A 17,346-nucleotide genomic window follows, 5' to 3' on the forward strand; every position below is an offset into this window, starting at 1 on the left:
AGATAGTCAAAGTATGACCCAGTATATCTAAACATATGATTTAGATCTATATGCATAAAGTTAAAAAAAAAAAAGGGAAAATTACATCCAATCTTTGATAGTTTGATTGTATTTTTATTTTCCCGTCATGTTTTTAGAAATTACACTTTACATATTTGATAAACTAAAAATTTAAAACAAGATAAAAAGATAAATCTACACTCTTATATAATACAACACAATCATACAAAGTACATGTCAATCCAATGTACACAAATTTGGATTCTCTTTTCGTATGATTTATTTCCCCTTAAGAGTCTCTTTTCTTTCTTTTTTTATGCAAATAAAATTTTGTAAGTTCCACCCTACTTTTGATGGATTAATTATATCCAAGGTGAGATGTCAGAGACACTTTTGATGGTTGATTACTGGTTTGAATATAGGGAAAAATTACAAGTTTTTTTTTTCTAAAAAACCTTGATTAATTTCTATAACTTTAAAATTGAGTTTGTCCTTCTTAAAGATTTATTTGTTTACATGAAAATTTACTTCTGAAGGAGAGGTGATGCCTTAGGTCTCAAGTCTACACATGCTTATTTTTCTCCCTCTTGTAGAGTTTTCAACTATGATTATTTGTTTCTCCTTTCCTTATCCTGGTATTTTATCATGCATTCTCATTTCTTCATCCAACATTCTTGCAACTCCTAACTTATAATTATAAGTATGAACTTGGAAATTACACTATATGTCGAATATTGTTATTCTCTTAGATGACAAGGAACTTGTTTTGTTGTATGAGAGTATTTTGTTTGTTTTAACTTTTTCTCTTTTGATTGTATGTGAGCTTGATATGAACCTTTGGGATAGCAATCTTGAGACCCATAATGAAGTAGATAAACAACCCAAGAAAGCAAAATTCAGGTTTGGATATAAACCTGGATCTAAAGATAACTATGTACCTAAAAACCAAAGATATTGGAAAAGAACTTCGACTCGTTGTTTACAGCAAAACAAGAATATGAAGTATGTGAAGACATCATAAGATATTTATACCTTGATAAGTTGGTTGTTGATATTTATCCCAATAAAAAGAAAAGTGTTGCATTATGCAAAACACAAGTTTATTAAAAATATTATGGCTGCTAAATTTTACAGCAAAGAAACACAATAAATAATCCTCCTAAATAACCCTAAGGGACCCTTATTGGGTTACAAACCAATAAACCCTAGCTAATAATCATCTAACACAAGTTTAATGCTTAAAACAACCCTAAAACATTGATTTTAAAACAAAACAAACCCAAACTAAAATATAAACCTTAAACTGAATGTAAATTATCCAAATAATAAAATAAAACAACAAATAAAACCTTAAAATAATTCATATTAATTCAAAAAAATAATTTAGCCCAAAAGTAATATGTCATTAAATACTTGAATCCTCATTTCCTTTATAACTATGATAAATAAATAAAAATCCTTATAAGAAAAGGATTTTAGAACATTAAATAATTCTTGACACACTTGAAATTATGTTGCTACCCATTAAAGATCATTTTTTAACTCGAGAAAATCCTAAAAATAAGGTGTTGAATATCTTTATAATATGAGGAAAAGAATCATCTTCAAATGGGAAATCTACAAGTCAAAAGGTAATAAATAACAAATCTATATTGCATTTACTAACCTATATTACAAGACTTTTATGAACTTCGATTGACCTAACATTTTAACTCGATGTAGAAAAATATATATAGAGACTCCTAGTAAAATTTCAGCCCAATTTAACATTCAGATTAAAAGTTATGTTCAATAGTGTAAAACTAAATACTAAGCATAATTACGCTAAAATTTTAATTTTCTTGTTCAACCTTTTCTTGAATCATATCAACGATGTAGGATTATATTCATTATGTTGGGAGAATTGCTTGTGAAAGAAGAATTGGGTTGGCAATATCACTAGTGAATCAAAATGAAATTTGACAGTTTAAACAATTAAAGATTTGTTTGTTTTTTAATACAAGGGAAATTACAAGTTCTTTGTATTTATATGTAAAGAAATGGACTACTTAGTTGGTAGTTCTAATTAAGTGTGCCGTAAATGAGTTGGACACTTTAAAGAAGATATGGAAAATAAAAATCATCTTGAATTCTTGGATAAATTCTCGAAAGAATAATTAGAAGTATCTTATTTAGTGTTAAAGACTATCTTATTTTATTTTTTTCTTCATAAATGTGTTGATGAATAAATAAGAATAGGATGGTGGGTGTATAGAGAAATGTTGATAATGCTCATCATATGTTTGATAATACTCATCCATTATTGGAGATTGAAAACTGAAAAAGAAAAGGAAGAGGAAGAAGAACAAGAAGTTAACCAATGGTAGCTAGGGTTTTTTTAGTTTCAAACGGCAAAGTTATAATATCAATATTGTTAAGGGCTCTTTGCTCATTAAATGAATTATAATTGTAATTTTGTATAAATTCTGATACTCATTTTTAATGAATTTTGTAGTTTTTAGTAGGATATAAAGTGTTATAAAGTTATTTAAGTTTAGGATATAAAGTAATTTTTTTCAAAATATAAAGGTAAAAGGAAAAAAACAATTAAATTATAAGAAGCTCAATGTAATTTCCCCCCCTAAAAAATTTTATAATATAAAACCAAGAAAAAGAAAACGAAGAGATTGTAATTGAACAACTGTTTCAATGAAAAATATGTTCTTGTTTATTTACATTCTTAAATTTTTAATAATTATTATGCTAATTCATTAATTTTTAATTAATTTTTACTAAGTTATGTATTTTCAAATATATACAATTTAAAATGAATCTTCTTTATATACAAAGCAATACAATATTTTTTTCCAATATTATTTTCTCTTCTTACCGGGAGTTTCATATAAAAGCACAAAAAAAAAAACTCTTTTCAATATTTTTATGTTAGGAATTTTTTAATTTCCTTTTATTAGGAGTTTTTTTTTCTTGTTCATCAAGGCATTTGTATCTTTTCTATTCTTATCATTTTCTTTTGTTTTTTTTTTTCATTATAAATTTTTCTTTCCTTTCTAATGAATTTATTCATATATCTTAAAATTTCAAAAAGGTTTTCTTCAAGAACCCACTAAAGAAGCAACTTTCAAGGATTAAACTTGTTTATTGTCATGGTTTCTATAATAATTTTTTAGTTTTTTTTTAATTTAAATATCTTTTTCATTCATATTTTATTTTTATCTAAGTCAATTCTATTTGTAAGCACTCTTTTGTTTTTTTTTTTTTTTTCATAATTAATGACTTACAAAGGATGTCATCTTTTATTTTAATTATGGTTGTTAGAAATCTCTTTACCCATTAATGATATCATTTTATCAATTATGTAATCATATTCACATAACCAATTTAGTGATTGGTTGAAAGATTTGTCAAGGAAAGATATAGAATTTGTTAAGGAGTTTCTTGTAATTATACAATTCATATTCACAATAAGCCATAAGATTTGATGATATGACTTTAGATATTCATATGTTATAATTAATACATGTTTGAAATTAGATGATATGGAAGTTTTGTTAGTTACTTTTTTTTTATCTTAAAATTTAGGAAGCAATAAAGTGATGTAGCTACCATTAAATTTAACATCTATTCAATTTTTTTATATACATGCAAATAATTTATCATTTGTAAAAGTTATTTTTGTTCATCATACTTTGTTACATCCATTGAAAATGTATTTTTCTATGTAGATATACTTTTAATCTTTATAATTTTATTATAATATTGAATGAAATCTCTTATCAATATTGAAAAACAAAATTAAATGCAGTTTGAAAAGTTATAAATAAAGGTCATTTAGTATAATTTTTGTTTTTTGTTTTAGTTGTTTATTTTTTTGTTTTAAGTGTTTTTATTGATTTTAAAAATTTAAAACTTGTTTGGCTTATATTTTGTTTTTAAAAAAATACATATTTTAATTGGATACTTAAGTTATAGATACTAACCCTTAATCTCTCCAGACTCGAAACAAATGTACCTTAGATCCAATTCAAGTTTCAACCCCACCTCAATCTCAATTCAAACCTTAGGGTGTCTAGAACCTAATTCCGACCCGACTCTCAACGCTATAAATCCAGTTCTATTTTAAAAAGAGACTCCTTAGTCCTAGACCAAAATCAATGCATAAAAGCTTATTTTAGTCTAAACTCTAAACACTTTGATCCTAGTCTCAAAGTGAATCGTAGGCATCCTATACCCAGTTTAGGTTTAAGCCCCAACCTAATCTTGACCTAAAAACTCGAGTGTCTTAGATTAGATCATGGTCTATACCTTGTCAATAATCCCATTCCAAGACTCGAGTGTCGTAGGACCTCTTTTTGATATGAACTTCAAAATTAATTCTAACTCAAATTCGAGTTGCCCTAGACTTGATCTCGGTTGGAAACCCCAATTCTGGGTCTTAGCTTATACATGAGGAGCCTTAAATCGCTCAAATTTGATCTTGATCTGAACCTTGGGCTCCTTAAACATAGTCCAAATCCAAACTTTATCATGACCCATACTTTGAGCACTTTTATCATAGTTTTGGTCCAAACTTCAAGTCTTATAAACTTAAACCTAAGGTGCATCAGACTTGGTCCTAACTCAAACCCAGTTTCTTAGACCTGATCTCTCCTTGAATCCTAAACCTCTCAGACAAGGTCTTGGCTCATACAATAGATGTCTCGATCTTAGCCAGACCCTACGCCCTACACTTACTTTTGGGCTAATATTAGGCAACCTAGATCGTGTCCAAATCCTAACCAAAAGGGCTTACCCTAGCCTAAATCTCAAATGCCCCATACTTGATCCCAACCTAAATCTCAAGTCCTCAAGTTCTAATCCTAGTTCGACCATCTAAGTCTTAGGCATGGTTCTTATCAAATCCCTATAGGCTTTTAACCTTGTTTTAACCAAAACCTCGAGCATCTCAAACCTTATCTCTATTTGAACCTAGTAGGTTCAAATAGCCTGAACCCCTAAAAGATGACCTGGTCCTGGATAATTCTTAAGCGCCTCAACCCATGTTCTTGTTCGAACCTTTTATCACCCATTTTCTAACTCTTAAAACTAACATAACTCCCAAAATATACACTAAAAGTTTAGAAATTAATTTTGAAAATTTTTTTTTTTTTTTAAAAAAAAAAAAAAAAACTTATTGCCAATCATATTTTTCTTCAAAAAAAAAAACCAATTTTTCATATCTTATTTTTAAGAAACAAAAATAAAAATAAAAATAAAAATAAAAACAATACTGAAAAACCCCTTGAATTTTCACATTGCAAAGAATAAAAATAGGCAAATAAGACGTTGGAATATCTTAAAAAATAAAACCATGCTTTTAGTGTAATAAAATAAAATATAAATATAAATAGTCAATTATCAAATGATCCTCAATTGTCTCTGGAACCTATGCACAAATCCTCTCATAATCATAAAGAGTTTTTTCTTTGTTTTTTTTTTTTTTTCGTCAAAAATGTGCTATACAATAATTTATAGTAAAGAACCTAATTGAGAATTGTATATAATTCCGAATGAACAAAAACTATAGGTTTGGGATCTAATTGAGAAATGAATAATAGAATGAGAACTAGTCTGACGTTAGCCCTAGAAATAAAATTGTGAGAAAAAAGAAAAGAAAAGAGAAAAGGGTTTCTTGTTCAGCGAGTCACTCATTCATAAAATAGGAAAAAAAAAAAAAAAAAAAAAACTGTTTTGTTGGTCATCGAAACTCTGAACACCTGATCTCTTCTCTATACGAAAAATCTCAAAAATAATGAGCAGAGGAAGTGGAGGCGGATACGATCGCCATATCACCATATTCTCCCCTGAAGGTCGCCTCTTTCAAGTTGGTATGCACTGTAATTTTACTCTCCTCTCTCTTTCTCATTCAAAAAAAAAAAAAATTCTCCCACCGGAAAGTATTTTTAAATTAATTTAACCGAGATTGTGGGTACAGAGTATGCGTTCAAGGCAGTGAAGGCAGCTGCGACAACTTCCATTGGAGTTCGCGGCAAGGATTCTGTCTGTGTCGTCACTCAAAAGAAGGTTCCGGTGAGTGACTTGTTTTTTTGTTTATTTTACTGCATTGCATTAATTTTCCCTTAATTTATTATGATTAATTGCCTTCTTGATCTAGGGTTTTGTTTCCCATTTCGTGTTTGGTATATTGCGTGAGGTAAATAATTGTGTTTTTGGTGATAATGAATGAGCAGGACAAGCTTTTGGATCAATCTAGTGTTACTCACCTTTTCCCTATTACCAAGTACCTTGGACTACTTGCCACCGGCATGACAGGTTTGCTTTGAATTAATTGACACTTTTTTAATTCTTTCTGTTATAATGCAATTAGAGTTATTTATGGTGTTCTTTTTTTTCCCTCTTATGTCTCTCAAAATTTGAAGTAAGCACAATAGAGCCGTTTATCTATGAATTTGATTTGGATAACTGATTATTGCTATTATTGTTTGGTGCCTTCATGTACCAAGCTTGGAACTTGATACTCTCATTCAGTCTTGAAATTGTTTTCCAGTAACACCGCTGATGATGGTATTTTTGTGTCCAATTTTTAGCTGATGCAAGGAATTTAGTACAACAAGCAAGGAACGAAGCGGCCGAGTTTAGGTTCAGATATGGATATGAAATGCCTGTGGATGCATTAGCTAGATGGTATGTGATTTTCATTGATCATATTGTGGTTGTTGAAAATTCAGCTATTTGATTATGTTTAATGCCAAAATGTGTTCCATATGTGGGATGCATCCTTTTTTGTTTGGATTGTTACTAGTGTTGTTCAAAACAGCTCCTTTTAAGATTGCAAGTCAAGCTTGCTTTTAAACTGTTCATGCTGTTATTTGTAAAAATTGAATTTTAATTGCCTTCCATCACACTGTTTTCACTTTTCTTAAATCCATGCCCATTCTCCAATATCTTTGAGGGAAGATGGTCAGATGCAAATCAACCCGTTCTACGAATTAACTGATGCTATCTTCTCTATTCATACTTCTTTTCCATCCTTGTAATCTTGAACTCTGAATTTTTTATCAATAATTGCATGGATTGTATTCCTCGCTTTACTGCAACTGATAATTTCTTGTGAACATGCAATGATATTTTTGTTACATATATAGGATTGCGGACAAATCACAAGTTTATACTCAGCATGCATACATGAGACCTCTTGGAGTTGGTATGGGTTCTTTTCTTATTTTGTTCTGTTGTAGTTCTTAAAATTATTCCATTTAAATGCAGTGCATTTTCTTAAGGTGTATCTGAGTGTTTGTAGTGGACATTTACACCTTCTAATTGCTGCTGTTGGTCTTATTCTTGTATTCATTTATCTTGACACCTTTAATGTGACTTTTCTATGAAGTTGCTATGGTTTTGGGTATTGATGAAGAGAATGGGCCTCAACTTTACAAGTGTGATCCAGCTGGCCATTATTTTGGTCACAAGGTATTTCACAAACTTGTTCTTTTCACGAAAATGCATTACATTTTCAATGCTTTATGCTAAGGATGTTGTTTCGCCATTGCTTAGTGAGTACACCTGTGGTTCCCATTTCATATAAGCAAAAGAACTAAGATGAAACTGAGGTATATCATTCTTTCAGGAAATACTTGAGCTTTATCCTCGGGTTGAATAACATCTGATAATTTAAGGAGTGTGCTTTTGAATTCACATGACAGTGACAGTGGCTATTGCCTTTTTTTGGTGATCTCCTGTGTTCTTCTAGCAGTCCCTTAAATCTGGCAACATTTTGTTATTTATTGTTTAGCTAGGTCAGTTAAAGAACAGAATTTTGCTCCGGTCCTGTCAGCAGGAAACTGCTGCTGCCTGTATGTGCCCTCCTCTCAAAGGTTTAAAATCACATGTCTAGATTGCCTTGTTAAGTTCTCAAGTTTCAATTCCTGACATGCCCTCCTCTTAATTTGTTGCTACTGATTTTTCCTTTACAAACACCTGCCGAGTTCCCCCCCCCCCTCATCTGCAATAACCACATAAATAGAGTACTTAATAATATTATCTCTATGGATTTACAACAGTGTATTATTCTCTGCTTGTCCTGTTATAAAACAGGTTGTGGATCAACCTCACCAATTAATGAACATGCAAATTTCCATGTAGATGATCCTTTGCATATTACTTCTTGGTGATTTTGGGTAGCATTTGGGAGCTAAATCATACTTATGTAGCTGCTATTGGCCTTTCATTGACCAACATTCATCTCATGTCAACAAGTTTTTTGATAGAAAATTTTCCCAGGATATAAGTTTTGTATTGTCAAAGGTTACAGTTAGTTTATCATAGGTCTAAGAAAATTGAATAGTTGTTAAAATTTGGGAAATGTACTGGCAAACAAAGAAAAGTACTAGTTCATCCTGGTCTTAGAACATTGAATTGATGTTAAATTTAGTAAAAGATGCTGGCAAACAAGAAAAGTACTAGTGTAGAGAACTAGGGACAAGCTTGAGTTGAATTTCATTATGTGAAGTTCTTTCGAGTAAAAAAGATGCAACAATTCCAATTGCTTCAAAGAAGGGTAGAAGAGGAAATGTGAATTAAGAATTCAACTAATCATTTTATGGTTGTAGTTTTAAACCTACAAATGAAGTACACATATGGGCTGCAGGAACACTCCTTGCAATCCAGTCTGCTGCAAATATTTGTTTGTCACTTAATTTGCCTTCTAGGTATGCTTGCTAGATCTTGCAGCTAATGGTCAGGTAGATATCTACCTGTTCCTATAGTATATTCACTAAATAGTGTACGGGGATTTCTTTTTAAGTAAGGGAAAATTTATCGATCTCTGTGTTGATGATTTATTTTAACTTTGCTTCACACACAATTCTAAGGAAGCATTTTGCCCAAGGAACATAATTTTATGCTCATGTTGCAGGCTACAAGTGCTGGATTGAAAGAACAAGAGGCTATCAATTTCCTGGAAAAGAAAATGAAAAATGACCCAGCTCTCTCATATGAGGAAACTGTGCAGGTACATGTGCCTATTCCTGCCAAGGACATGCTGAAGGACTCTTTTTTTTAAAAAAAAAAAAAAAAAAAAACCTTTTATTGGCTATCTACTATTATTTGCAGAAGAGAAATATGCTCTCTGCTTATCAACTATTTAAGTTCTCTTATTTTCCTGTTCTGGGTTGGGAGGTAGCTCAATCTGCATAGAATTTTTGGGCCATATAATATGCAATAGCCAATACTTTTTATTTGTCCTCATGGTGTTAAAGAATTTCAAGGGCATGACTTTACAGGAGTTCAAATGATTTTTGTTTGGATTATTTGTTTTCCAGGGCTATGAGAGGATTCTGTCTATAGTAGTGGAAAATAACTCAAGAGGATAAATATTGTTGGTTTTTGTTGGATTATTAGACAAATCTGTGTGAAGCTGTTTTAGATTATTTCTGTTTTATGTTTATTCCAAACATTCTACATTTGATTGTCCTAAAACAGCATCTTGCTTGTATTGTGCAGACTGCTATTTCTGCTCTTCAATCTGTTCTTCAAGAGGATTTTAAAGCTACTGAGATAGAGGTTTGATGACTCCCTTTATTACATTCAACAGTTGGTGATACTAGACTGGTAGTATTAAAATGACTGAAAACAAAAGGATAATATTAATATACTGTAAAGGCAGAGGTTCAAGAAAATAAGCTTTGGTGTAATTTGTCACCTCCGATATGACTTCTGTTAAGGTAGCCAATAGAATTCGGAATCTTGGTGCATGTTCTTTCCTTCTTTTTTTCACTTGCTTATGAGATGCCCCTTTATTTACTGTCTGCTAAATTTGCAGACCATTACAGTATGGACATGAAAGTGCTTTTTAATCGAATTTACTTCATACAACTAAAATGGTTTCTAACAGGTAGTGTTCAATTTTTGCAGGTGGGGGTTGTGAGAACAGACAATTGTGTTTTTAGAGTGCTGTCCACTGAGGAAATTGATGAACATTTAACTGCCATAAGTGAACGTGACTGATTTTGTGGGATAACCTGAGCCAGTTGGGGAAAGGATGTGCAATCATTTGAATTCATCAAAACTTGCTTGATTAATCATGTAGTTTGACAGGAGGAAAAAAAAAAGAAGCAAGATAATTTGTTTGGATTATATTCCCGGCCACCCCTAATACTTGTTAAACTGCCAAATCATGTTACAATTATTGCCTTTTCTGCAGTTATCTTTCTGTCTGTTGGTTTTCCAAGAAATGATGATGAGCTAGATGTCTTCATTAGGGTTTATTAGAAGTCTGGATTGCTCGGTGTACTGGATGTTATCGGATGAATGAGAATTTTGCCAGCAGATGATAGGTGAACACCTATGCAGTTGATGTTTTCTTGTAGGAAGAATATCTCCATTAGTTATTCAAAGTAATCTGGGCTCTAGTCTAAACAGCAAAGTGTCATAACTCATCTCAGGAGCCTTTTTTTAATCCATGCTCCATACTTGTTCTTCCTCGTCTGATGGTCTGAAGTTCAAGAATTTGTGGGATTCAATTGCAGCTTTCCAATGAAGTTGGTATTCAGGCTTCCCAAGTAAAGGTGATCCTCGATCTCGAAAGCTGTTGTCACAAAAGACATCACTTTGCCATCAGGATCGTCAAACTTCCTCTTAATCTTGCCGTCAGCAGCCACGTTTACCACCGTTGCTTTCCTTTTGACACCACTGGCTAGGTTAACTAGCTTTGGAAAGGATGCAACCAAGTGTTTGGATAGCTTTGATCTGTGCACAAACTCCAGCCCATTAGACGCCACCTGTGGTGGAAAATTTATTTTTTTATCAAGTCTCTCATAGGGACATGTTAAACAGAGTAGCAGATGCTTGCAGTCTGCACATCAATTGCATGACGTTTGCTGAGTAGTTCATTATAGGCAATTCATATAGTGGATCCTTCTTCTCCTAAACAGAAAAGAAAATAAACCCATCAGAATTCCAAATCTTTTGAAGTACCTGTAGCAAAGCAATCCAGAAAGAGCCATCCGGAGCCAGATAGATGTTATCAGGACCACCAGGAAGGTTGTCGATAAAGATCTCTGTTTTCCCCTTTTCCGTTCCCTTCAGCCAATATTTCAGGCACCTGTATCTGAGCCCACAAAAAGATGCAGGTGGTTTACATGCTAAAAGCGCATATCTTTGATATCCAGAGCATTGCACAATTTAAACAAGCACACAGGTTATGGTGCTCCACGAGTTTACTTACTTCCAAGTTTCGCAGAAGACCAGATAATCTTCCTCTCTTGAGAGAGCAACACCATTAGAGAAGCACAAACCATCAAGCAAAATCGATGTCTCATTCAATGATGGATCATACTTGAGCAACTGCCCATGAGGTTTTGCCTCCAGAACGTCCAAGTACCAGTCGTGGAATCCAAATTTGGTGCTTGCAACAGTAAAATAAAGACTTCCATCCGATGATTCAATGACCTCGTCTGCAAACCTAATTGAATCATATAATCAATGTCATATTTTCTTGGAAAAAAATATAACAAGAATATTTCCCTCGACATTTTCTTTTCCAGATCCAAACCCAGCAAAATTTGTTTCTCTCTATGGCTATGGGCTAAGACTCCTCAAGTGCTGCAGGGATGGGCTATGCGTTATGTAAGGACGAATCACTCAAATCTTGTCGAAAACAAAGCAAACAAGATTAACTCGTATTGTCATCTCATATAGTTTCCAAAACTCATGAATTAGATACGTAGTTGTCGGTTCCAAGAGATAAAACAATGACTCCTCTATACTATAAATATAATTGCTGAGGTTAAGAGTGCCTGTTTGGTTTGGAAGCTGCTGCAGGTCCAAGTCCCCATCTAAAGAAATAGCAATGCTTGCCCATGTTTTAATGTTTTAAGTGCTTATATGATCATCATATTTTTGTTAATGCAGCAGTAAATGAGCAGGACAAATAGCAGCAAATCACATGACAATAATGTAGCTAATCCTACTAGTTCTTCATTCTACTTTATTGTAATTATCTGTTTTCCTTTCTTGTATATTCAGTATTGATTGTGTAGATTCCTTTAGACATAGAGATTGTACAAAATAATCATTATATAAAAGGATTCTCTGCAGTGGTCTTGGTATCGAAATTAACCAGTCCTCCAAGAAAATGCCTTTTGCTCACGCTTGATCCTGTATCTAGCAAGATGGCATCCTTCAGTTCTTCCACCTCCAATTGTTTTCAATGCATCGACCTATCTGGGTGAAAATGGATGGTGAGAATTATTTGAATTGGATTTCTCAGTGTCTACCTGCACTAAGAAATCATGTTCTCGTGGCTTTCGTGGATGGTTTTGAACCGTGCCTAGAGAAGCTCCTGCCCGACGCTCAGGGCGAGTCTTCAATTGAAATTAACCTTGCCTTCTTGCTCTGGAACAAGAAGGATCAATTTGTTCTTCGGTTACTCAATTCTACACTTGCTAACCATGTTTTACCATCTCTGTATGGCTCAAACTCGGCAAGGCAAGTACGGACAACTTTGGCTAATAAATACACATCTCATGCGCGTTCTCGGGTTAGCACTCTCAGACAAAAACTGCAGAGTTTGCGCCAAAGAGGAACGAGTTGTACTGAGTTTCTAAACACCTCCAAGATATGTGCTGACAATCCGACAGCCAGTGGGAAGCCTGGAGAAGAGGAGGATCTAATCTCCTATATTGTAAAAGGTCTCTACCCTTCTTTTAATCCCTTAATTGTCTCATGTTCCTTTGACTTGTAGAACACATGATGAGCTTCGATGAATTTTCAATCAAAACTCCTGTCTTCTGAGATTCTTATTGAAAATCAAAACCATGGAACAACAGAATTTTGCTATGATGGCACCTACAAGAGGCCACTTTAAAAATGGTCCAAAGAAGCCTCGTAATAACCACCTTCCACCTAATCAAAACTATTTTCCCAAAAGGAACTCGCATCCAAAATCGAAGAACCTTGTACGACAACAAAATATATGCAGTAGATCTTCTCATCAAAGTTCTTTCCAACAAAATCCCACACAGCAAAGTTTTTCCTCTTCTATGCAAGCACCATGCCATATTTGTGGTAAGACTAATCACAATGCTTTGGACTGTTTTCATAGAATAGATTATAGTTATCATGGAAGGTACCCACCTTCCCAGCTTGCTGAAATGGTGGCCCACAACAATACTCTTAATGAAGATGGCGCTTAGTATGCTGATAGTGGAGCCAACCAGCATAGTACTAATGATTTGGCTAATCTGACTCTTCAGGAGACTTATGGTGGCATTGAAACAATAGTAGAACACAAGTTCCTTTTCTCTAAACACTCCAGAAACAAATTTAAACTTCAACCGTGTTTTACATTGCCCTAATGCCTCGACAAATCCCCTTTCTATAAATCAATTTTGCATTGAAAATGATTGTTTCTTTTTGTCCTGATGAAAGTCTCTTTATTTTGTCAATGACAACAAAACAGGAACCATTATTCTAGAGGATCCGAGTGAAGGTGGTCTCTATACTGTGCATCTAAACAAAAATAACCTAAATAAGTGTAGAGTGTAATTCTGAGTTATTTCTTTCTCTATGGACATTCCATCTGAGTGTAATTTCGAAAATTCAACCTACATTAATTCCTAACCATGTTATTCCCATAATTCCTATCATACTATCCCTGACACACAAAATACCCTTCTTGAGGTTTCCTTACCCAACAAAAATTCATCCATTCCTCCTACAAATTCTACACACATAATCACCCGTTCTCAAACTGGTTCTCTACGTCCAAAATCCTTTCCCAACTACACCTCTTGCCTTTACCACCACTATCTCTTTATATGAACCAAAAACCTTTTCTCAAGCCATAATTTCTGAAGAATGGAGAGCTATCATGGATCAGGAATATGCTGCGTTGCTTCAAAACAATACCTGGGATCTTTGTCCTTGTCCTCTTGACGAACATATAATTGATACTAAGTGGGTATACAAAATGAAACAAAAAGAGGATGGGAGCTTTAATCGTTGTAAGGCTAAGTTGGTTGCCAAAGGCTTTGAACAAGTCCACGATATTGATTATTCAGAGACAATATTCATCCCTGTCATCAAACCTGCCATGGTTTGCCTTGTCTTAGCCATTGTCGTTCACTTTAGTTGGCCTATACGCCAATTGGATATTTCTAATACCCTTCTTCATGGCACCATTGATGAAGAAGTCCTTATTGAACAACCTTGTGGCTATGTTGATCCTAATTTTCCTGATTATGTGTGTAAACTCAACAAGGCTCTTTATGTACTCAAACAAGCTCCTCGAGCTTGGTTCAAACGCTTATCTCAATCTCTTATGGAGCTTGACTTTATAGGGTCTCGCTCTCAGGTGGACCACTCACTTTTTGCTTATTAACATGGTGGTGCTCTCATTTATATCTTAATTTATGTTGATGACATATTAATCACGAGCTCTAGTGATTCTTTTATTTCCTCAATTAATGAACCTCACACAGAGTTTGCATTGAAGGATTTGGGTCTTCTAGTTTTTTTTTTCTCGACATCCAACTGTTTTGGGATTCATACGGTCTCCATCTTCGGCAAAGTAAGTACATCCTTGATGTACTACATCATGCTAAAATGTTTGGAGCCAAGCCCTGAACTGTTCTATGTGTTGCACGTGAGAAAATTTCTTCCACCTCAGGGGATCCTCTTGAAAACATAACTGAGTATCGCCAAATTATAGGGGCTCTCCAATATTGCTCCCTTACTCATCCAAAAATTGCCTACCTTGTGAATCAGTTATGCCAACATCTTCATTCTCCCACCGCTGAACATTTTCTACACTACTTGAAGGGCACTATAGATCATGGGATGTACTTACTATACACATGTTTCTCTTTGTCATACAAACTCTGTTTGGGCAGGCGACCTGATGATCACAGATATACTACCGACTATGGAGTCTTTCTTAGAAATTGTTTGGTCTCGTGGTGTGCCAAGACGCAATCTGTTGTTTCCAGATCAAGTACAAAGGCTGAATATCGCGCTCCTGCAATGACCATCGCTGAAGTTTACTAGATTCGAATGGTTATAAAAGATCTACGTATCTCATTATCTTTTCCTCCTATTATACATTGCGATAATCTGGGGCTACCTCTCTTGCTTCAAATCTAGTGTTTCATGCTCGCACCAAAATGTTGAAGTGGATGTTCATTTTATACGTGAGAAGGTTCAAAACCGAGATATTTCCATTTGTTTCATTCCCATCATTGATCAGTTAGCTGACCTCTTCGCCAAAGGTCTTTCCTCCTCTCGGTTTTGCTCTCTATGCGACAAGCTCATGGTAACTGAACCACCCATTCGCTTGCGGGGGGATGTTAATGTAGCTGTAAATCAGCATGACAAGTAGCAGCAAATCCCACCATTTCTTCATTCTACTTTATTGTAATTATCTGCTTTCCTTGTATATTCGGTACTGATTGTGTAGATTACTTTAGACACAGAGGTTGTACAAAATAATCATTATATAAAAGGATTCTCCGCAGTGATCGTGGTATCGAAACTAACCAAGTCCTTCAAGAAAATTTTCTATTTTTTGATGTTTAATTGAAGGCCTGCCAGTCACCTTGTCTTTCTATGGCCTACAAAATGGTCAAGGAGTGCAGGGTTTCCCCCCACAAACTCACTGGCAGAACTGGTAAATGTGTTTCTTAAGGGGGGGGAAGAAGGGGTACTGCAGCATGGAATTGAATTCTATAAATATTACCTTATTTTGGATCCATCATTAATATGTGTTGCAAGAACCACCACTCCATCATCACTAACCTTAAGCAAACCCTGAAATCATATCAATTCCTTAATTAGTGCGACTAACTAGCTGATGTTGCTGTCCCTACTTTTCTAACTAGTAACCTAAAGTTGCTTTGTTAGCCAACCATAATTTATTTTCATATTCTGGTTTCTGGGGTTCTTTTGTTTTGTTTTTGCTCATCTTCCTTACTATCACCAAGTTTCAACTAAAAGTGCTTGTTTCGGAATTATCTTACCTTTTCAGCATCACAAACAATAAGACCACCTTCCTTCGAAGTTGCAATCCCAAGTAAACCATCACTGTCTATCTTCTTCCAATTCTCCCAGGATCCGTTCTTATGCATTCTTTTGATCCACCCATCTCTAACAGCTGTGTAGAGGATACCATCTGTATCCACGACAACATCCTCTGGGCCATCCAGAAATCCTTCTCCAAGTTTAGTCACTTCCTACAGGGAAAATAAAAAAAAAAAAAAAAAAAGAAGAAATCGGTGTGTGCGCTACTAGTAGAATGCTTGAAATTATCGCAAGTTAAGAAAGAATCATGTTCAACTGCTTGCCTGTAAGTGCTTGTTTGTGGGAAGAGCTGAAGCTGGAGGCAGTTCAAGCAGGTCCGGAGATAAAGGTGAGAAGTAGAAGATTTGAAGTGTAAAGGCAAGCAAACAAGCTAGCAGAAAGCCTGAGCATGCTGAAACACAAGATATCATTGCCCTATCTATCCAAGACCAGTCTGGAAGGGCTGTTTCAGTGAGGTATGTGGTACTGGGGAGGAAAATCTTGATATAGATAAGATAATGTTATGTAATATAAAACTCTCAGGCTCCTGTATATATTAGGGTAAATTATGAGTAAATGTAATACTTGGTCATTACAGGAAGCAACTCTGATATATATTTGATTTATTTCTACTCAAACTGAAATGCTGGCCTGGCCTGTGTTGCTTCAGGGATGCGTATGAAGGTGTAGCAAATTCAGTATTTTCATCGATTTCTTTCGTTCAAATACTAATCAGTAGACTCAAACACCAAATTATACTTGTTCTTCAAATCAAATATTAGGTTCTAAAGCAATATCAAGAAATTGAAAACCATCTTATCTTTTTATTATTTCTTTTCTACTGGTGGGAACTAGAAATTCTTTCTTTTTTTCAGTTTAGTCAATTACTGGCCGCCACCTGCTGCAGAAATTGTATTTTGAACTATTTTCAAATGAATCTGTACATAAAAATATTTCGAATAAAATAAAAATTAAACTTTTGCTTACATATTTCATCAATTAGAAACAAACACAGTAAATTGGTGAATTATATTTTTTCTAATTGTCCACAATAATTTTTCATATTTTGAAAAAGTTGTATGATAACCTTGTTATCATTGTAATATATTATATTGCTAATATTTAGAATTAAATTACCAAATTTGTAACCAAAATATATTATTTGCTGTTAGCGACCTTATACATGTCAAGAGAGGATGGTCATTGTCTAGGCCGTGCCAATAAAAGTTAGGATTGTGCCAAAATAGGGCCTCTTTCGTAGTCTAATACCAAATCCCAGGGCCAAAGTAGAATTAT

The 17,346-nt window shown here is 34.0% G+C and overlaps 2 protein-coding genes across 2 annotated transcripts; one reads left to right on the plus strand and one right to left on the minus strand.

Annotated features, from left to right (window-relative positions):
• Positions 1-5,669: 5,669 nt before the first annotated feature.
• On the plus strand, positions 5,670-10,252 carry LOC118048090 (proteasome subunit alpha type-6). The gene is made up of 9 exons (XM_035057630.2): positions 5,670-5,864; positions 5,972-6,066; positions 6,228-6,309; positions 6,585-6,681; positions 7,143-7,201; positions 7,385-7,467; positions 8,912-9,007; positions 9,499-9,558; positions 9,910-10,252. The coding sequence occupies exons 1-9, from the start codon at positions 5,789-5,791 to the stop codon at positions 10,000-10,002; spliced, it is 741 nt and encodes a 246-aa protein (XP_034913521.1). The 5' UTR covers positions 5,670-5,788; the 3' UTR covers positions 10,003-10,252.
• LOC118048089 (protein STRICTOSIDINE SYNTHASE-LIKE 4) lies at positions 10,100-16,709 on the minus strand. Its single transcript, XM_035057629.2, has 6 exons — positions 16,335-16,709; positions 16,011-16,223; positions 15,731-15,801; positions 11,222-11,458; positions 10,972-11,104; positions 10,100-10,775 (listed from the first exon to the last, which is right to left on the minus strand). Exons 1-6 carry the CDS (start codon positions 16,479-16,481, stop codon positions 10,497-10,499), a joined length of 1,080 nt encoding a protein of 359 aa, XP_034913520.1. The 5' UTR covers positions 16,482-16,709; the 3' UTR covers positions 10,100-10,496.
• Between the last annotated feature and the right edge of the window lie 637 nt (positions 16,710-17,346).

This window comes from Populus alba, chromosome 6 (assembly GCF_005239225.2).
Source record: "Populus alba chromosome 6, ASM523922v2, whole genome shotgun sequence".
In the NCBI taxonomy this organism is placed as follows: domain Eukaryota; kingdom Viridiplantae; phylum Streptophyta; class Magnoliopsida; order Malpighiales; family Salicaceae; genus Populus; species Populus alba.